Genomic DNA, 17,833 nt, shown 5'->3' on the forward strand with positions numbered 1-17,833 from the left:
AATGCGCAGGGAATATGCGCTTTAATACCGCCGGGAATCGAACCGTTAAAAAACAAAAGTTTAAGAAGATGCAGGGTTCGATTCCATTGACGGACAAAGTCCACGTTGACTGAAACTCTGACCATTAGAGTTTACTGTAACTTTGACCATTTCATTCAAGAACCCTAAATGAAACATCGTTTGGATGATGTGACTTTGGATTAAATTAAAGTTCCCAGACTGAGGGAACAAGCTCGTCCACGATGGACAATCCCTCCCCAACCACAGAATCTCAAGACCTAAAAGCTGGGAGGCGTCGAAAGCGCCACCTCGATCGAGCCGCTGGCGCCCCACCAGTCTAGATCATCCACCGTCACTCTGCAAACGTCCTAGAGCATCTTTCCTGCAGTGGACACGAATCCTCCACGATTCTTGGTGCCAGCATACGTTTTCAGAAGGGGGTCTGGACAAAAGAGACACACTGAAAATAACAAGGACAATAATGATACAATATACTATAGCAAATGTTTGATGGGGGAGTGATCAATTAGATTTTGATTTCGATGATCCATCAATCGGTCACTCACATTTTTTGACGGGTTCGATCCCATGCGTCTGATTGGGCACAAAAACATTAATGGATTTAAAATATGTAATAATAATAATGATATTTTGATCGTTCTCTCACATTTTTAATTTGGGTGATCAATCAATTGCTCTCTCACAGATAGTCGAGTCTATAACGAGCTAGGTTTTCACGAGCTAACTAGGAGGATATAAAAGCCTCGTCGTCTCGAGGTGTGAAATTTTTGAGGGAGCCAAGAACACGCGACAAAAGAACAAAGGGTGTCACAGTTTGAGCGGTGGAGCTCCAACGGTGAGTGGGTGTGACGCTGATCCCACAACGAAAAAAAATACTCAAAATATTCCTCTTTTATATACAATTCTCCCTCATTTTTTCTATCCATTTTTTAACAAAAAACAATCTGGAAAGAGACCATTTCTCCACAAAATTTGCACTCGCCAAGTGTTGCGCGTCACACACCGCCGCGCTAAACGCATGAAGGTTAGGTTAGAATAAGTTCTGGAATATTCTCCGGGCCTAGACAGGTTTGGTGTAGGTTTGGAGGCGCTTTACGAATATTTAGGGCTGCCGAGGCCCCGGCATTTCCTCTCAGCTGGTTTCGCTCGATCGATCGATCGCATCGGGCGCTCTCTCCCACCTCGCAGCTCAGTTCTCGATCGGCTCCTCTAGATTAGCTCCTTCTATTCCTTTGATTGCTCGCGTCTTGCTTGCTCGAATATGTTTATCGAGAGCTTCCGTGTGGAGAGCCCCAATGTCAAGTACTCGGAGGAGCACATCAGCTCTGTGTATGACTACAACACCACCGATCTCGTCCACGAGAAGAATCGCGAGGGGAAATACGAGTGGGTCGTGAAGCCGAGCACTGTTACATATGAAATCCAGACTCAAAGGAAGGTCCCCAAGCTCGGGTCAGCGAAATTTTTCTATCTCTTTCTTGTCGATTTGTTCTTTTTGTCTGATCGAGTCTTGGCTACAGTATCATGCTTGTTGGCTGGGGGGGAAACAATGGATCCACGTTAACTGCTGGAATCATCGCCAATAGAGAGTGAGCCCTTTGTCAAAGAGTTTTTTTTTTTTTTTTTTTTTTTTCCCGTGTGTAACTCTTGGGGGTTTGATCCGCGCAGAGGCATCTCTTGGGTCACCAAGGATGGTGTCCAGCGACCAAATTACTTTGGCTCAGTTACTCAAGCTTCTACGTGTCGAATTGGCTCTTTCAGAGGAGAAGAGATCTATGCTCCTTTCAAGAGCTTGCTTCCCATGGTAACTAACAACAATCAAAGATGGTTCTTGAGTTTTGGTTTCTTGTATCACTTGCAGGTGAATCCTGACGATGTTGTTCTTGGGGGATGGGATATCAACAACATGAACCTCGCAGATGCCATGGAGCGAGCGAAAGTTTTGGACATGGACCTCCAGAAGCAGCTGAGACCTTACATGGACAAGATGGTGCCACTCCCGGGGGTTTACGACCCCGATTTCATTGCAGCCAACCAAGGTTCTCGCGCAAACAACATCTTCAAAGGCTCCAAGAAAGAGAAGATGGATAAGATCATCGAGGACATCAGGTACTTCGTCGAATCTCGATTGAGTTCTTCCTCTCTTTCTTTTCTCATGTTTTCGCTTTCATCCCTTGCAGACACTTCAAGTCACAAACCAAAGTGGACAAAGTCGTGGTTTTGTGGACTGCAAACACGGAACGCTACAGCGATGTGATTGTGGGCCTGAATGACACGAAGGAGAACTTGTTCGCTTCACTCGAGAGAGACGAGCCCGAAATCTCTCCCTCCACTATTTACGCCTTGGCGTGTATCCAAGAGGGTGTTCCTTTCATCAACGGGAGCCCCCAGAACACTTTTGTCCCAGGTGTCCTTCGTTTTTTCTCCCAGTTTTTCTCGGTTTGCTAAGAAGTGTGTGTATGCACGGTGCATGGCCAGGTGTCATTGACTTTGCTGTGGAGAAAGGAACTCTCATCGGTGGCGATGATTTCAAGTCTGGACAAACAAAGATGAAATCCGTGCTCGTGGATTTCCTGGTCGGTGCTGGCATCAAGGTAAAATCTCGTTTTTCTCGTATTTTTCCGACTCTAAATCCGTCTTGTCTTCCAGCCAACCTCCATTGTCAGCTACAATCATCTTGGTAACAATGATGGAATGAATCTATCTGCGCCTCAAACATTCAGATCCAAGGAAATCTCCAAGAGCAATGTGGTTGACGACATGGTTTCTAGCAATGCCATCTTGTTCAAGCCCGGTGAACATCCTGATCATGTGATCGTCATCAAGGTAAAACAAACGCTTGATTTTTTTCTAGGGAAAACTCCCGAGTTTGCTTTCGTTTTCTAGTATGTTCCTTACGTCGGTGATAGCAAGCGGGCCATGGACGAATACACGTCCGAGATATTCATGGGAGGCAGGAGCACCATCGCCATGCACAACACTTGCGAGGATTCGCTGCTTGCAGCCCCGTTGATTCTCGACTTGGTCCTCCTCGCCGAGCTTTGCTCCCGGATCCAGCTGAAAAGAGAAGGAGAGGTAAGAAGAGAAACAACAATCTATGAGACTTTGATGATTCTAAGCTCTTCACTTTTGCAGGAAAAGTTCCACTCTTTCCATCCAGTTGCAGCCTTGCTGAGCTACATGACAAAAGCTCCTCTGGTAAGATCGATCTCCATTCTTTTTTATCTCCCGTGATCATTGATGACGCGCTCATGTTTCCCGTGATCTTCTTCCAGGTTCCCCCCGGTACTCCGGTCATCAATGCATTGTCCAAGCAGCGAGCGTGCTTGGAGAACGTTTTGAGAGCCTGCATTGGATTGGCCCCCGAGAACAACATGCTTCTCGAGTACAAGTGAGAGGATGAATGGTAGATGGAAGGAAGCAAAGGATGATCCAAGCAAAGCAACCAAAGTTGTGTGAAGAAAAAAGAAAACAATCCAGAAAACAATCCATTGTTGTTGGAGATGGAGGGGATCGGTAGTCTTCGTGATGTTCTCGTCCATCATTGTAATGCCGCTGTGGCCGCAGATTTTTTCGATCAAGCAAGATCTTGTCTTTTATCTTCTAAGTTCCTTTTTTTTCTTTTTCCTGGGTTTTAAAGTCCCGGCATTTCGCCATGATTTTAGAGAAAGAAGGTTTTCACTTGATCGAAACAGAAAACTTCTCGGTGATCTCTCTCTCACAAGTTGCATGAGCTTGGATCTTGGTAATAAGTTATACAGTTTAGTAAGAGCTCTCTCTCTCTTTCTCTCTGTTTTTTTTGTTCTCTTAGGTAGTGTGTGCTCTTCGCGGGTACGAGCCATCATGGATTGAACCAACAAAGAAGAGAGAGAGAGAGAGAGGGGAGGGGAGCGTCTAGGAGTTTAGTTTCTAGCGCAAAGGAAGGATTTTGCGGGATCTAGGAGGAGAGACGAAGAAGAAGAAGAGAGAATCATGAACTTCAAGGATCGGGGGAGCGATATGTGGCGAGTATGGCCGACGCTGATGAGGAGGGCGCTGCCAATCTTTGGAGCCGAGGAGCCGCAAGCCGTAAGTTTTGGCTGGATTTCTTTGCTTGGATGGATCGCAGGGAAAAAAAACGACTTGGGGGTTTTTGGTTTTGCTTGCTTGCTTGGTCTTGGTCGGTGAACGAGCATTTGGATCACTGGTGGGAATGATCCATGCATTGGGTGCTTGGAATGCGGGCTTGCGGCTGATATTCTGCCGTGCTTGCAGACGATTCCAGCCCGAAGATCAAACGTACCGGCGTCCGTACGGATGGATCCCGACAAGTAAGTTGTATCATCTTTGTCTTAGCAAGAACAAAGTTTCGCGATGGTTAATTCCTACTTTCTTTGTTCTTTTGCTTGCCCAGGCCTCGTCCTTGGCGATATGTTCGATGGCAGAAAGCCAACGAGAAACAAAATCTGATGCCCAAGCCAAAAGGTAAGAACACTTTGTTTTTTCCTGTTCTTCTCTTCGTTTTTCTTTTCTTCTTCTTGGGTGATGTTTCGATCTCTCTACTTGGTTGTGTAGTGAGCAGACCCAAAGGAAACTACGTGTACAAGGTTCTACCCGGCGAGGACTTGGGAGACATCTCCTCCAAGCACGAAACTTTCACCGAAGTTGTCATGGAGGTCTGGCCAAAGTTCTATCATCCCTGTGGTTTGATCCTTTCGTTTCTTCTTGCATTACTTTGCACAGGCAAACAAGATCTTAAACCCGGCAAATGTTGCTACCGGCCAGCTCCTCTGGATCCCTCGGACTCATCACATACAAAAGGTTGTTCTCTTGGGCTTCATCGCTAGAAAACTTTGAGCGTGACATGATACATCTCCAGGGAAACACGCTCTGGTCTCTCTCTCGCAAGTTCAAAGTGTCCATCTCCACAATCCAGACTGCGAACGGGATTGAGAATCCGGATCTTATATTCGCGGGTGAGTGCCAACCTCGTATAAGTTTATAGCACCCAATCTTCACCCTCGCATTTCCAGGTGATATTCTAGTGATCCCGAATGAACAAAAATGACTTGGATGGTTTTCGCCACCAAATTTTCTGGGTATTGTATCACATAAAAGATACTCCAAGCAAAAAAAAAGTAAAAAGTAAAAACCAAACTTGTAAATTCTTAAGTTGTAGAAATATTTGAGTTTTGTAAAAAAAAATATAATTTTGTGGTAATATCGGGTAAAAACTTCTAAATTATCATTGGACGTTCTATAGTTTAGTCAATCGCAGTGTTTGTAGATGTTAGAGAGCTCCACATATGCTGCCGAGCTACTGGGTTCAAGCTCTGAGATCTTCCAAGAAGCCTGCATTCCACAATCCACATCATGGTAAACTTTGGACGCAGAGAGCAAGCTCCCCCAAGCAGCACCATCCGCGCAGAAAGGCATCACGTCTATAAGCTCTTGGGCTTGGCCGATCCATCCAGCTCGCCCCAGAAGATCGATCAAACACCCATAGTGATCTCTCGTTGCTTGCAAGCCGTAATCCTGCGAGATCGAGACGAATGCCCGCCACCCGGAATCCAGTGATCCAAGCCGGCTGCAAGTCGCCAGGACTTTAAGAAGCGTGGACTCGTTCACCTCGACGCCGTTGACGTTCATGAGCTCGAAGAGCTTTACCGCTCCCTCGGTATGCCCGTTTTGGGCATATGCCGAGATGATCGAGTTCCAGCAAACTGTGTCATGGGTCGGCAGTGAATCGAAAATCTCTCGTGCCTGAGCGATGAAACCGTGCTGGGAGTAAATGCTGATCATTGTCGTGTAAGTGATTGTATCACGATCTTCCATTGCATCAAAGATGGCTTTGACTTGCGCGAGATCACTGGCTTGAGCATAAGCAGCCATGAGCGCGTTATAAGAAACGACGCTGGGATCTGGGATCATGTCAAACATCTTTTGTGCTTCGCGAAGATCACCACACTGGCCGTAGAGCGTCACCATGTTCGTCCACGAGATCGTGTTTGGCTCCGGTATCTGGTCGAAGACGCACCTTGCGTGATCGACGTTTCTCGCCGTGACGAAGACAGTGATCATCATGTTCCAACACAGGACGTCCCTGTGCGGCATCCGATCAAAGACCATCTTCGCCTTGTCCACGAATCCGGTTCGAGCGTACGCCTGAAAGAGCAAATGCCACGCCGCATTGCAGTGCTCGGGCATCTCATCGAAACATCTCTGTGTCTCATTGACAAGATCACGCTGGGAATAAGCAGCAAGCATCGTCACCCAAGAGACCACATTTCTCTGCGGCATTTCATCAAAGAGATCGCGAGCTCTACACAAATACCCTGCATCAGCATACACTGCAACCAGCGCTGTCCACGACACAACGTCCCACTCAGGCATCCGATCAAAAATCTCTTTCGCCCCCTCAAAACACTGGCTCTCTACGTAAGCCTGAAGCATCGCATTCCACGATACAACATTTTTTTCGGGCGATCGATCAAACAATCTCTTCGCCTCGGACAGATTCCCGTGCCGACCATACCCCGCGATCATGGTCGTCCACGTCACCACGGTACGCTCCTCCATCGCATCGAACGCCTTGCACGCCTCATCCATGCGGCCGTATTGTACGTAGGCGGCAATCAAAGTGTTCCACGCCACCGTATCCCTCTCGGGCATGGCGTCGAAGACCGACTTTGCATCGTCCATTTGACCGGCGTCAACGTAAGCCCTGAACATTATGTTCCACGTCACAGTGTTTCGGACATCCATGCAGTCAAACATTCTCTTGGCTTCTAAAATTTGCCCAGTCTCGGCATATGCTCCGACCATTGCTGTCCAGGAGACCACATCCCTGTCTGGCATGCTGTCGAAGATTCTCTTTGCCTCCTTGAATCTTCCGGCACCAGCGTAGGCGTGGAAAATAAGATTCCACGACACTACGTTTTTCTCCGGCATGGAATCAAACACACCTCTGGCCTTTGATAAATACCCGCTTTTGGCATATACCGAAATCATGTTGTTCCAGGATATCACGGTCTTTGAAGGAGTTTGATCGAATATATCTTTAGCCTTGTCAATGCAACCTCTTTGGGAGTACGCGCCTATCATGATGTTGCAAGCGACGGAATCTTTCCTGGGAAGGGAGTGAAAGATTCGCTCTGCGTCTTTTAGATGCCCGGCTTGGGCATATGCCTTGATTAGCGCGGAGGATGATACCAGATCCTTGACCGGCATCTTGTTGAAGAGATCCTTTGCCTCGCCGAGATTCTTGCTGGCCGCGTAGGCATGGAGGATGCTGCTCCACGAGAAGAGGTTAGGGCGAGGGATCTCGTCGAAGACTTGGCGGGCATCGCGCAAGCTCCCGCATTTGCCATACTTCTGGACGAGCAGATTGGCGAGGAAGATGTTGTGGGAATGGCTGCTCTCGCGGACGCGCCCATGGATTCGCTTGCATTCTTCCAAATCTCTGGCTCTTCTGATCGATCGAGCAAGATCTTCGACTGGATCAACCGCGCCTTGCTCGAGACAACTAGCCCTTTGCAGCATACGAATGTTTACCCGCCAAATTTTAAAAAGATACCAAGAATATGCCAATCTGATTTTAGGGTTCTTCGGCAGGGATTTTGCGGGTCGCGGCTGCCGACCGAAGAGCCGCCATGGCCTGGCACCCCATCGCCGTCGCTCCGTGGCTAGGGTTCTCACTGGCGCCGCCGCCGCTCCGCAATATCCTATGCGGCACCGGATCCATCGCTCGGCGAGGCAGAGGCATCCTCGATGAGCACGGGAGGCAGCAGGTCCGCGACACCGATGCCCAGCATCGGCGGGAGCTCCTCCCCGCCGCGGCGGCGGCGGCGGCGGACGAACACCCCGGGGCCAGGTGCATACTCTCCACTCATCCCTACATCGGCTCCAAAGTACAGCCTTGCGAGCCGATTGACGTCGCGAGGTGAGTCTGACAATCCGGGGCCGGGCACTTACAAGCTCGGTTCCATGCTCGGTGGCCCATCCTACACGATCAAGGGAAGAACCGAGCTTCACCAACGAGAGCAGACCCCCGGGCCCGGCGCCTATAACCAGCTCTCGAGGCCGAGCTCTCCGGCATTTTCTCTCTCGGGTAGGCTTCGCCGACAAGTGGGCGAGAACGTCCCTGGTCCCGGATCTTACGAGCTGGGCAGCACGCTCGACACGCAGGGGATTCGAATCCATGGCAAGCTCAAGACTCTGGGCAGGCCAGAGTCTCCCGGCCCGGGGGCGTATGATCCAAACTCGAGAACTGGAAGTCCATCGCCACCTTCTTACTCCCTCGGCCCAAGGACTTTCTACGAGCACACAGAGGACACCCCAGGGCCGGGAGCTTATGGTCGGGGAAAGGCATCCAGTGGGCCTGCTTACAGCCTTTCTGGGAGGCTTGGAGACGGCGGTGCCAGGAACCAAAACCCGGGACCAGGAACCTACGAGCCCAACATCAACTCGAGAAGCCCGTCACCTCCATCCTACTCGCTCGGATCCAGAGTGTTCTACGAGCATTCCTCCGAGACTCCTGGGCCGGGAACTTACAGCCGGTCTCGGAGTCCCACTGGCCCCGCTTACAGCCTTTCTGGGAGGCTGTCCGAGACGAAGAGCGCGCAGAATCCAGGCCCCGGCGCTTACGACCCGACTGGCAAGGTGGTGTACCGGGCACCACCGGCTTACTCGATGGGAGGTCAGCTCCACTACGCTTACAACGAGAACACTCCAGGACCCGGGAGCTACAACATCAAGTCCGGGGCGACGGGGCCATCCTACTCTCTCTCGGGAGTTCTTGCCAAGCGGAGGCCCGAGCAGAGTCCCGGCCCGGGAGCCTACAGCGTCGCAGTTATCTCCCTCGCGCCAGCTTACTCGCTCTCCGGGAGGCTTGAGCGCAAGTTGCGAGAGGACACTCCAGGCCCCGGCGCGTACTCGCTGGGGAGCTCCATGGAGGGGCCGTCTTTCAGCTTGTATGGACGACTCACGCCGCTCCAGAGGACTTTCTATCCCGGCCCGGGTGCTTACACCGTCATTGGCAAGTCGGAGACTCCAGCTTTCAGCATAGGACGCAGGCTCATGCACGCATCCGGAGAGACGACTCCGGGGCCCGGGCAGTATGGCCGGCCGATGATCAAGTCGGGGGCGCCGAAGTATAGCATGGGAGAGAGGCTGGCGAACAGCAAGAGAGAACCGGGACCCGGCCCTGGAGCTTATCATATGGATCTCAAGAGCGAGCTTCCTTCGTTTAGCCTCGCTGGTCGGCTTCCACTTCTAACGGCGGCTGTGACTCCAGGCCCGGGAGCTTACAACATCAAGGGCGCTCTGGAGGGTCCTGCCTATAGCTTGACGAGCCGGGGGCACGATTTAACTCGGAGTGTAAGTCCAGGTCCAGGAGCTTACGATCCCAGAGCCGCGATGGTGCTGAACAAGCCGCCAGCGTTTAGCTTGAGTGGCCGGCTCAAGCACCTCGGGCGCGAGGAGACTCCCGGGCCGGGTGCTTACAACGTCCGGATCAAACCAGACGGGCCGGCTTACACGATGAGACCGCGGCTGGATTTCGATTACGAGGACGGGGAGGACGAGTGACAAGAGAAGACGGGCCTCTCAGGAACTTGGAAGAAAGGTTTGTCAAGGTTGGTCACAAGGGACTTGGAAGATTGACATCGAGGATGGTCACAGGGACTTGGAGAAAGAGTTTGGGATCGAGGTGGAAGCAAAAGCTTACAGGGGCATCGAGAACGGAAATGTTTGAGCAGCAGCAGCTGGCCCCGAGTTTGGATCGAGCAAAATGGTGGTGGTGGCTGGTTTTCTCCTGCTTTACTCCAGAACTTCGATGATACATACTTCTCCAAGGACTTTGATGATAAGCACTTAAAAATGCTCCTGGGTGCTTTGCTTTAGTATCTCAGCATTAAACTGGATGGTCAAACGTTCAAACGTATGACGTGGAATGACATGCTGGCGGTCAGCCCCAAGAAAGTAGCAGTTGCCTTGCGGACTTTGATCACTCTTGGCGAACTCTACAAGGCTGACATAAAATGCATATGTTTCAAACTCGAAGAACCTGGAGTGAGCATCAAGGGATTCTCATGGACTAAGCACCAAGAGTTTTGAAACAATGCCTTGACACACTGCAAATAAGTTGCTGAAGCTAAAAGAACTTCAGCAAGCTGAAGGATGACCACCTAGGCAAAATGCCTTCATCCGGCATTTGCTGAAACACACCATCCTCGTAGATACCTTATTTATCTTTAGCTACAGGATCCATCAACCCCGAAGAACCTCGACGTCCAAGACTCTTGGGATCGCTGCTGGGAGGCACGCTGAGCTTGTAAAACGTTGTGCATGGCCGAATCGTTGTTGTGGAGACACGAACGTGGCAATCACGGGTGGCGCTCCAGCTGACGAACGCTTGAGAAGTTTTTGTGCTACGCTGTGAGCTGCCAGAAGAACATTCCACTTCCCAGGAGTGATTTTGTGTCGAGAAAACTCCGGGAGCATCATCGTCCGGGCTCACAGCATCGCACGGGCTCGCAACCATCTTGTTGCGATCCACGGCAAGGGCCATATGCAAAAACTGTCGAACTAGTGTCCAGTGATGGCGATGAGGGAAGAGGATCTCATCGATCCTGAACCGGATTGTATACCCTTGGTGTCGGTCCCTCCCCATTCCAGTTGCCACCGACAACGTATGGCCGACCCTCCGTAGCCGTGGCGTTCCATTGATTCGTAAGACGCTCACTGCTTTGCTGTAGAGCTTGCTGCCGAGAGCCTTGCACACGAATCCCTTGCCGTGGGTTTCCGGCGCAGGAGGCAGAATCATCCACGCTTTCTTGGCGCTACTGGGATTGAACGCCATGATCAAAAACTTTTCCCTGAGCAACACCGTCGCCTCGTCCAAGCCCTGAGCGGAGCGATCATCGTATAGCTGGAGACGAGCTTTCTCCACGCTCGACTCACCTTGCTCATTTTCAGTTCTTCACCAATCTACTGAAAGAGATTGAATTTTTTAAGACGCTCGACAGTCCAGACTCCAGATCTCCTAGAAAAAGGTAAGCAAGCGCATCCATCGCATTTGGACGAGGAACGTTTTCTCATCGGCGCTCGTGATGACCGCCGCACATATCCAGAAGAATGGGCGTATGGAGCTGGGACGGCAACCATCATCCAGCTCGAACCCACGGGTCTCATACTTGATGTAAACATGAATAACGTTGTTGAACTTGGATAAGCAATTACCATTGCATTCCACGACACCATAGCTTTTTGCCTTCGCAAACTCGCCGAGGAGACGGGTCCGACAAGCATTCTTTGCTTGATAAGGGAATCGCCACTTCATAAGCTTGTTTATGTGGAAGCAGATCATCCTTCCAGCCTTTCAGACCATTCGTGAACAGCTCGAGCAGCTCCAAGTCATCTCGGTTGCATTCTGGATGAGCAGCACCGTCTCCTCGCTACACGCTTGAAAACCAATAAGTATGCTCAGAAGCTCGCCAGACAGTGGGTTTTCAGCTTATTTCGTTTCACAGATCTATATGGTTATATATCGTTCTCTACATATCGATATTGTTCTGTTTCTTCAACTTTCTTGAAAGCGTCCTACAGTCTCGAGGACAAGCGGCACCCCATGGATTGGCTTCAAACCAAACTTCATTGCAGGATTATGGCGGTAGTTCGGTGAAAGCCGGAATGAGAACCGCTGCAGTATCATAGCCAGTATGACTTTGGCTTCAATCATCGCAAACGACTGGCCTACGCACACTCGAGGGCCAAGCGAGAAGGGTATGAAAGCATTTGGATGCTTGCATGCGTTTGAAATCCCATCTTTGAACCGATCCGGATTGAACTCAGTTGCATCTTCCCCCCAGAGCTCCTTGTCGTGATGCATACCAATAACCTGGAAGGCCAAAGTCACTCCTTTTGGTACATGCAAATCCTGTAGCCAAGTCTCCACCATGCATTCCCGAGTCATCTCGACTGCGGGTGGATACAGCCGCAGAGTCTCGTAAAGGATCGCTCCTATCTGTTGAATCGAAGTTGTCAAAGTTTTGAACCATGAACTTATAAACATGGATGGACTTACCAGCTTGAGCTTGCTAACATTCTCGCCATCAGGTGTCTCGGTACCACAGACTTCATGTACCTCTGCTCGAGCACGGTCTTGCCATTCAGGATAGCCTCCCAACAGCATCAACGTCCAAGTTAGTAATGACGCTGTGGTCTCATGCCCCGCAAAGTAAAAGGTCTTGCATTCCTCTATCAAATCCTTGTTTGTGAACTTACTGTTGCTGCTGTCACACTCCTTTAGCATCAACCCAAGCAAGTCGTTGCCATATGAATCGCTCCTCCCGCACTTCACAGATTCTCGACGCTCATCTATGATCCCAGTTATCAACGAATCCAACTCCTGATGAAACTTCCAAAGTTTAAGGTTGACTGGAAACGGCAGAAACCTGTAAACGAACAATTTGTATTCACTCCAACTAAGTGTGTAATGATCAAGCATACCTGAAACCCGGTAGTATCCAGGAAAACCTGAAGAGTATGGGGAACAAATCTGGGATTTCCTTCGTCAAAATCACAAAAACTCTCTGGCCTTTGAGATAACTTGTCCCAAATGCTGTATGCGAGATAACATCTCCTGTGAGCTTGCGCGCCTCTGCAGAGATTTCAATCTCGGGATGCTGCTGCATCATAGCTTCCCATCGATCAAGCATAACAGAAGCACAAGTTGCAATTGTACCGGTCATTTGCTGAAGAATCAACTTATTAGCCAGACCGAAGTAGTTCGTGTGCAATCCCTACCTTGATACGTTCATGAAAGAATGCCGGTGCTACAAGCCGGCGGTGGTGACTCCATTCTTCTCCAGTAACGGAAGCCAACCCACGACCCAGAAACATGGTCAAGAACCAAACCGACATGTCCGACTTCTCAAAATGCGAAAACTTCTTAGACAAAGCTTCCCTTACGATCTCAGGTTCAGAGACTGATATCCTCGGCTCTGTTCCCCACCAATACACGAATCGCTTCCCTGTATAACATGCTCGGAGAACAAGAACAGTATGAAAGAGAGCATACCATATTGCTTGTTCCATTTGTGGAATCCTGGCTGCACTCGATGAACAATATCCTGGCTGAAACTTTCCATGTCGTGATCCCTGATTGCGGCCATTGTCTTCCGGATTTCAAGCATCTGGCCTGCCATGAGTGTGGGAGGAGGCCCCCGAATCCCTTGCTTCTTCAGCTGGGCAGCAATTGCTCTGGGACGCCACCAGTAGACCGTCATGAATCGCCATAGCGCAGCAGTGAAGAGGGCGACGCAAGCGCTCAGGATCCATTGAGCTTCCATTTCCTGGACTAAGGGCAAACCTATGCACTCTGCTTGCCAGGTGGGCGCTTTTCATCCAAACAAATCAGATTCAAACAAGAATCGAAACTGCTTCGAAGCAACATTGCGATAATAATACAAGCTTTTTGGGTCGTTTGGCGCCTTGGACGTACATTGTGATAACCAATACTTTCTTGGTCTATTAACTTTAAGATCATTACATCTCTCGCTCCAATTCCTTATAATTCATCAGGAACCTCTCTGTAGGCTAAACTTCCATCGCTGCAGAGGCATTGCACCTCTTCGAGAAGTTGAAAACGAGGTCGTGTGGAATTCGAGATTTTCATCAAAGAGCATTGTTAAACTGGTCTGTTTCTTCCGAGCGTCTGAATTGTTTCACTGGCGTCTCACAGTCTAAAGGTTCAACCCTTTTGATTCTCTTAAAATCCTTGGCTTAGTACCCAGACTTCATATCCAGCCACCACGGACAATTTTCCCAGTAATGTTTACATTGTTTCACCAAGGTCTTTGCTAGCCCATACTTTCGTGTCCTCTGGTATCAACTCAATAATATTTCTCCTTTTGAGTTGCCTGAGCCATCTGCAAACGCATAGACAGTCAACTATCTTGCATACCCGAGCTATAGACCACGATTCAAAATTCCACAAGATTGGAAGCTTCAAAACGAGAAGACTAACCTTGTTGCAAGACGTTTTGCTACTTGTTCAATGACCTCTGCTTCAATCCTCTGCATCTGCACGGTCGATGCCATGGAAGAGAACAGTGCCGTATAGCACAGCCAGAAGGCGTAGGTTCTTTGCAATGCTATCAACCATCTCGACGGCAGCCAGGTGAAAACCCGGCTGTTTCAGGAGCTGGTCACGAGCAAGTCGATCTGCTTTATCCGCCACATAGCCGCCTTCGATGCCCATTTACGAAAATGAGTATCATCCTTTGGGACCTTCCATCTTTTCCATCCGTCAGTAGTGTCAGTGAGTGTCTGGAACCACCAGCATCAATCTTCAGTTGTGAAGGGCCGGCTTGCTAGAGCGGTCAACTTCTCACGTGTCAAGTTGAAACCGCTGTGCGATAATTGCTGCGTTGTTACTTGCTCAATTCACCTCCTTCCAAGTTTCTCTTCGTGCACAACGGTTAAGTACTTCCACGTCTTAGTTCGCCAGTTTTGCATAACTACGGTTCGTGCCTTTTCCTCACTATCAGGCATTCCAGCGAATTTAGTATCTGCCATCCTTGCGATCTCTCTATTTATCCACTTTTGCAATCGAACCATTCAGATCAGACAAATTTTCGATCAAAAAGTTCCCTTACCCTGAACAGAAATGAAGCTAGAATGGTCCGTTACCTGTTTTGGTTCTCTTTTAACCCCATGGATCATCTTGAGTTCGTTTAAAAGGTGCAACTCCGAAGGGCTTAGTGTCTTCTCAATTTCTGTATTCGATGAGCAGAACAGATGTTAGGTCCTGCAGATTTAGAGTGTCATCGTAATCATTCATGCTGCAGAAAAAACAAAAACAATACAGATTACCGCCTTGAATGGATGCTAATCAAACTTACTTGCTGATCCCCGATATGACATTGAAGAGAGACAGAAATCCATAATTCTTTACGTCAAGTATGGTTGCGTTCACACGAACACGTAGCCTTTTGTTGTTCGGAAACTCTTTCTCAATGCAGTCCATCCATGCACGCAGCCGATGATTTCCATCAAAACAGAAAAACATGAGACCTGATATTCCGGGTCCGCTTGTAGCTCGCTTTCCAATTCCTCATTCACCTCCCTCCAGGTAGGATCCCACGACCCAATTGTTAAATCTGTAACTTCTGGTCGGCGTCTGCAATTCCGATGATAAACGACGGCATCTTTATAAGATACCCTTCTTTTGCAATGCGTTGTAGAGGCGTACATTTGGTTCCAAAACCTTACGAACAATCTCTGCAGGTTGCAACCGACACAGCGGCACCAAGGGAGGATTTGTGGATTTGTTGATTCTCATCCTGTTCAGCGTAGGCCAATGTTCTCTCTGGAAATCCAAATCATCCAGCATTTTCTCCTGTTCCAACCCTTATATTTGTTATCCGCGAACTGAATAGAGGGCCACTCACCTCCAGAAATGTCAGCTTTGGCGGATCATCCGAAGCCGCGCTCACTCCAAACGAAAACCCTACTTCGAGAAAAAATGAGAAAGAATGTAGCCATAATTGCACATTTAAAGGTATGACTAATCCCATGCTTTAAACATGGTCTAAATTTGAGGAGCAGGCCCCGAGTTTTGATCAGGCAACTGCTCTTCACATCGAGTGGCTGGATCTTTTCTTCGATGATACAAACTTTTTACCCGGAAAAATGATAAACACCAGTATAGAATGGTCTAAAAAGCATAGGACCATTGCCCACTTTTAATTAATTTCTCTTGCTTTCAAAAGCCGGGTTTAGGGCAATGGATGAGCTAGTGAGGGTGAAGGTGCTTTCAGCGGGCGAGAGCTTCACATTCAAGAGTGTGACCGCTGCGAAGCTTGAAAGCCTCTTCGGGATTGGTTCAATCATTGACGAAGACGGGTATGTGGTGACGGAGGAAAGCGAGCTCCCTTTCGGCAACTACACATATAAACCCGGTATGTCTTTCATTTCTTGCTGGACTGGATCACCGACTTATGTTTAATGAAACTTAACCCCTAACAAAAAATTAGACTTCAAATTTGCTGATCCATGCATTCTCAACCATGAGCCAAACGATCTGGAGCGCAGCGAGGTCCTGGCGAATCTCCAGGGCCAGCACAGCGAGCCCAAGTTCCTCAACTGCAGACCATCCCATGCCAAGCCTCCAATCCCTCTCCAGCTCGTTCATCCAGTCTTTGGTCACTTCACCGACCTGATTCACGATCACGATCTTGGAGCTCCTGGGCTGGCAGACATCGAGTTCGCGCTTGAGCTCGCGCACCTTTCATCGCTTTACCACTCGGACGAGGCCGAACTAAGGCGCACTGTTCATCGGCTCTTCTCCAAGTACCTGGGCGTTCCCTGCCGCGAGACGCTCACGATCCATGGCAGCTGGGAAGCTCCTCTCGCGATGATGGTGAGCGTTTTCTTCCGGCCTCTTCTTCGCTCACGCTAGTGTTTCTATCTCTCCAGAGTCGTTCCATGAACAAGAGCCTGATTGCTATAGGTGAAGTGAAGCTCGGCGGCCTGGATTCGTACACTCATGGCTTCCACTGCTACGCGCTCTACTGGGACATGGTGGGAGCCAAGGAGCGGTACATAGACACTTGCTATCCAGCGTTTCTCATGGAGCTCGTTGGCTGCAATCTGAGAATAAGCGCCATGGCAAAGCTCGACGAGGTGGTGTGCCAGCCTCTCACGCACTTTGTCAACCTATTGCCAATCCAGGGCTTGGATCCAGAGATGGTAGCCGAGTCCGTGCGAGTTTTGGTCGCCTTCAAGCGCTGCCTCGGGCTGCTCAACGAGTACTATTGGAATGTTCAGGCCGGGACGCGTGCCGGGACGGGGAACAAGAGATACGACCTCTGGAACTTGGACATTCCATATCCGCTGCACGAAGCGGCGAAGGTGGTGAAGAAGTTTGAGAACAAGCTCGTCTATCTGGTGGAGCCTTGGGGAGTGGTAAAGCTGGCCAAGAGATATGGAGTGGAGGTCCATCGCGCGTGGGCTGCTGCTGGCTTTGCTCCGGCGCTCTACGGAGTTAGAGCGCTGGCTGGTAGATGGGTCGAGGTGAGGATGGAGAATCTGGGACCGGAAGACGGGTGGGAGATGCTGGCCGAGTGTGGAGACGCCGACGAGCTGAGGGATCAAGCTCTTGCCGCGCTGAGAAGTGCTCATCGCGTTCCAGTATCGTCGAATGGCGGGGTCGGAGTTCATGGAGATGCCAGGGACGTCAATGTGATGATAAGGCGCCCTCGAGATGGGGCCGAGAAAGGACTAGGAGTAGAAGTGAGATTCATCGATTTCGACTGGGCAAGTACTCACGGAGAGGGTCGGTATCCTCTCTTCATGAACTTTGTGGAAGTCCAGTGGCCTCAAGGGGCCGAGTGTGGGCTCATTATGGAGCAGAGGCATGATCTCGAGCTTCTTTCGACGCCATTGGAGCAGCAAACTGGTTTGTTTAGATGAAAGCATTGGGTTTGTTTCTAAGGAGTCAAAGTCAGTGGTAGTCAATGAATGTCAATATAGTCTTTGAAGTTTGTCTTTGACTTATTGATTTCGGGACCTGAATTGACTTTCATTGACTTCTTGAGCTCATCAGCTCAAAAGTGGAGTGGGCTCGATTTAAGCTCTTTTCTTCAAGAACTTCAACGATACACACTTTTTTCCTCTGAAAACTTTGATGATCACTTATATGTGATCATAACTTAAGCTCCCGAGAGCTTTGCCTTTACATTATTCTTTGACGGTGGTGACAAGCAACCAAAAGTGGGCCACTAAGAATTGGAAAAAATTCAAAGGGAAAAGTTGATTTGATGTGCCA

The 17,833-nt window shown here is 49.5% G+C and overlaps 6 protein-coding genes and 1 long non-coding RNA gene across 7 annotated transcripts; 4 read left to right on the forward strand and 3 right to left on the reverse strand.

Annotated features, from left to right (window-relative positions):
* Positions 1-1,095: 1,095 nt before the first annotated feature.
* LOC9642346 (inositol-3-phosphate synthase) lies at positions 1,096-3,628 on the forward strand. Its single transcript, XM_002970985.2, has 10 exons — positions 1,096-1,473; positions 1,542-1,610; positions 1,690-1,825; positions 1,883-2,130; positions 2,202-2,428; positions 2,500-2,615; positions 2,671-2,847; positions 2,908-3,096; positions 3,157-3,219; positions 3,297-3,628. Exons 1-10 carry the CDS (start codon positions 1,283-1,285, stop codon positions 3,414-3,416), a joined length of 1,536 nt encoding a protein of 511 aa, XP_002971031.1. The 5' UTR covers positions 1,096-1,282; the 3' UTR covers positions 3,417-3,628.
* An 80-nt stretch (positions 3,629-3,708) lies between these two features.
* Positions 3,709-5,157, forward strand: LOC112346623. Its single transcript, XM_024676024.1, has 7 exons — positions 3,709-4,089; positions 4,276-4,331; positions 4,415-4,485; positions 4,576-4,676; positions 4,744-4,821; positions 4,880-4,976; positions 5,034-5,157. Exons 1-7 carry the CDS (start codon positions 3,994-3,996, stop codon positions 5,066-5,068), a joined length of 534 nt encoding a protein of 177 aa, XP_024531792.1. The 5' UTR covers positions 3,709-3,993; the 3' UTR covers positions 5,069-5,157.
* Positions 5,158-5,268: 111 nt separating this feature from the next.
* On the reverse strand, positions 5,269-7,230 carry LOC112346667 (pentatricopeptide repeat-containing protein At4g02750-like). Its single transcript, XM_024676158.1, has one exon. The coding sequence runs from the start codon at positions 7,228-7,230 to the stop codon at positions 5,269-5,271; it is 1,962 nt and encodes a 653-aa protein (XP_024531926.1).
* A 319-nt stretch (positions 7,231-7,549) lies between these two features.
* Positions 7,550-10,885, forward strand: LOC9642347 (spidroin-2). The gene is made up of 2 exons (XM_024676022.1): positions 7,550-9,625; positions 9,682-10,885. Exon 1 carries the CDS (start codon positions 7,771-7,773, stop codon positions 9,586-9,588), a length of 1,818 nt encoding a protein of 605 aa, XP_024531790.1. The 5' UTR covers positions 7,550-7,770; the 3' UTR covers positions 9,589-9,625; positions 9,682-10,885.
* Positions 10,886-11,481: 596 nt separating this feature from the next.
* LOC9641628 (cytokinin hydroxylase) lies at positions 11,482-13,393 on the reverse strand. The gene is made up of 5 exons (XM_002971198.2): positions 13,082-13,393; positions 12,808-13,034; positions 12,511-12,755; positions 12,086-12,455; positions 11,482-12,025 (listed from the first exon to the last, which is right to left on the reverse strand). Exons 1-5 carry the CDS (start codon positions 13,350-13,352, stop codon positions 11,582-11,584), a joined length of 1,557 nt encoding a protein of 518 aa, XP_002971244.1. The 5' UTR covers positions 13,353-13,393; the 3' UTR covers positions 11,482-11,581.
* A 1,803-nt stretch (positions 13,394-15,196) lies between these two features.
* On the reverse strand, positions 15,197-15,497 carry LOC112346624. The gene is made up of 2 exons (XR_002992516.1): positions 15,456-15,497; positions 15,197-15,403 (listed from the first exon to the last, which is right to left on the reverse strand). It is a non-coding gene; the product is annotated as an uncharacterized LOC112346624 (long non-coding RNA).
* A 293-nt stretch (positions 15,498-15,790) lies between these two features.
* LOC112346668 lies at positions 15,791-17,549 on the forward strand. Its single transcript, XM_024676159.1, has 3 exons — positions 15,791-15,965; positions 16,041-16,426; positions 16,483-17,549. Exons 1-3 carry the CDS (start codon positions 15,791-15,793, stop codon positions 17,476-17,478), a joined length of 1,557 nt encoding a protein of 518 aa, XP_024531927.1. The 3' UTR covers positions 17,479-17,549.
* The last annotated feature ends 284 nt before the right edge of the window (positions 17,550-17,833 follow it).

The sequence above is a fragment of the Selaginella moellendorffii genome, unplaced genomic scaffold, assembly GCF_000143415.4.
Source record: "Selaginella moellendorffii unplaced genomic scaffold, v1.0 SELMOscaffold_16, whole genome shotgun sequence".
Lineage (NCBI taxonomy): Eukaryota > Viridiplantae > Streptophyta > Lycopodiopsida > Selaginellales > Selaginellaceae > Selaginella > Selaginella moellendorffii.

Coding starts and splice junctions, on each gene's coding strand:
- LOC112346667 (XM_024676158.1), bottom strand. CDS start 7,230: ATGCCGGTCAAGGATCTGGTATCATCCTCCGCGCTAATCAAGGCATAT.
- LOC9641628 (XM_002971198.2), bottom strand. CDS start 13,352: ATGGAAGCTCAATGGATCCTGAGCGCTTGCGTCGCCCTCTTCACTGCT. Junction 12,456..12,510: donor TGGATACTACCGGGTTTCAG/GTATGCTTGATC, acceptor GTTCGTTTACAG/GTTTCTGCCGTTTCCAGTCA. Junction 12,026..12,085: donor ATGTTAGCAAGCTCAAGCTG/GTAAGTCCATCC, acceptor TCGATTCAACAG/ATAGGAGCGATCCTTTACGA.
- LOC112346623 (XM_024676024.1), top strand. CDS start 3,994: ATGAACTTCAAGGATCGGGGGAGCGATATGTGGCGAGTATGGCCGACG. Junction 4,090..4,275: donor GAGCCGAGGAGCCGCAAGCC/GTAAGTTTTGGC, acceptor CCGTGCTTGCAG/ACGATTCCAGCCCGAAGATC. Junction 4,677..4,743: donor TCACCGAAGTTGTCATGGAG/GTCTGGCCAAAG, acceptor TACTTTGCACAG/GCAAACAAGATCTTAAACCC.
- LOC9642347 (XM_024676022.1), top strand. CDS start 7,771: ATGAGCACGGGAGGCAGCAGGTCCGCGACACCGATGCCCAGCATCGGC.
- LOC112346668 (XM_024676159.1), top strand. CDS start 15,791: ATGGATGAGCTAGTGAGGGTGAAGGTGCTTTCAGCGGGCGAGAGCTTC. Junction 15,966..16,040: donor CAACTACACATATAAACCCG/GTATGTCTTTCA, acceptor ACAAAAAATTAG/ACTTCAAATTTGCTGATCCA. Junction 16,427..16,482: donor AAGCTCCTCTCGCGATGATG/GTGAGCGTTTTC, acceptor CTATCTCTCCAG/AGTCGTTCCATGAACAAGAG.
- LOC9642346 (XM_002970985.2), top strand. CDS start 1,283: ATGTTTATCGAGAGCTTCCGTGTGGAGAGCCCCAATGTCAAGTACTCG. Junction 2,616..2,670: donor TGGTCGGTGCTGGCATCAAG/GTAAAATCTCGT, acceptor CTTGTCTTCCAG/CCAACCTCCATTGTCAGCTA. Junction 2,848..2,907: donor ATCATGTGATCGTCATCAAG/GTAAAACAAACG, acceptor TTCGTTTTCTAG/TATGTTCCTTACGTCGGTGA.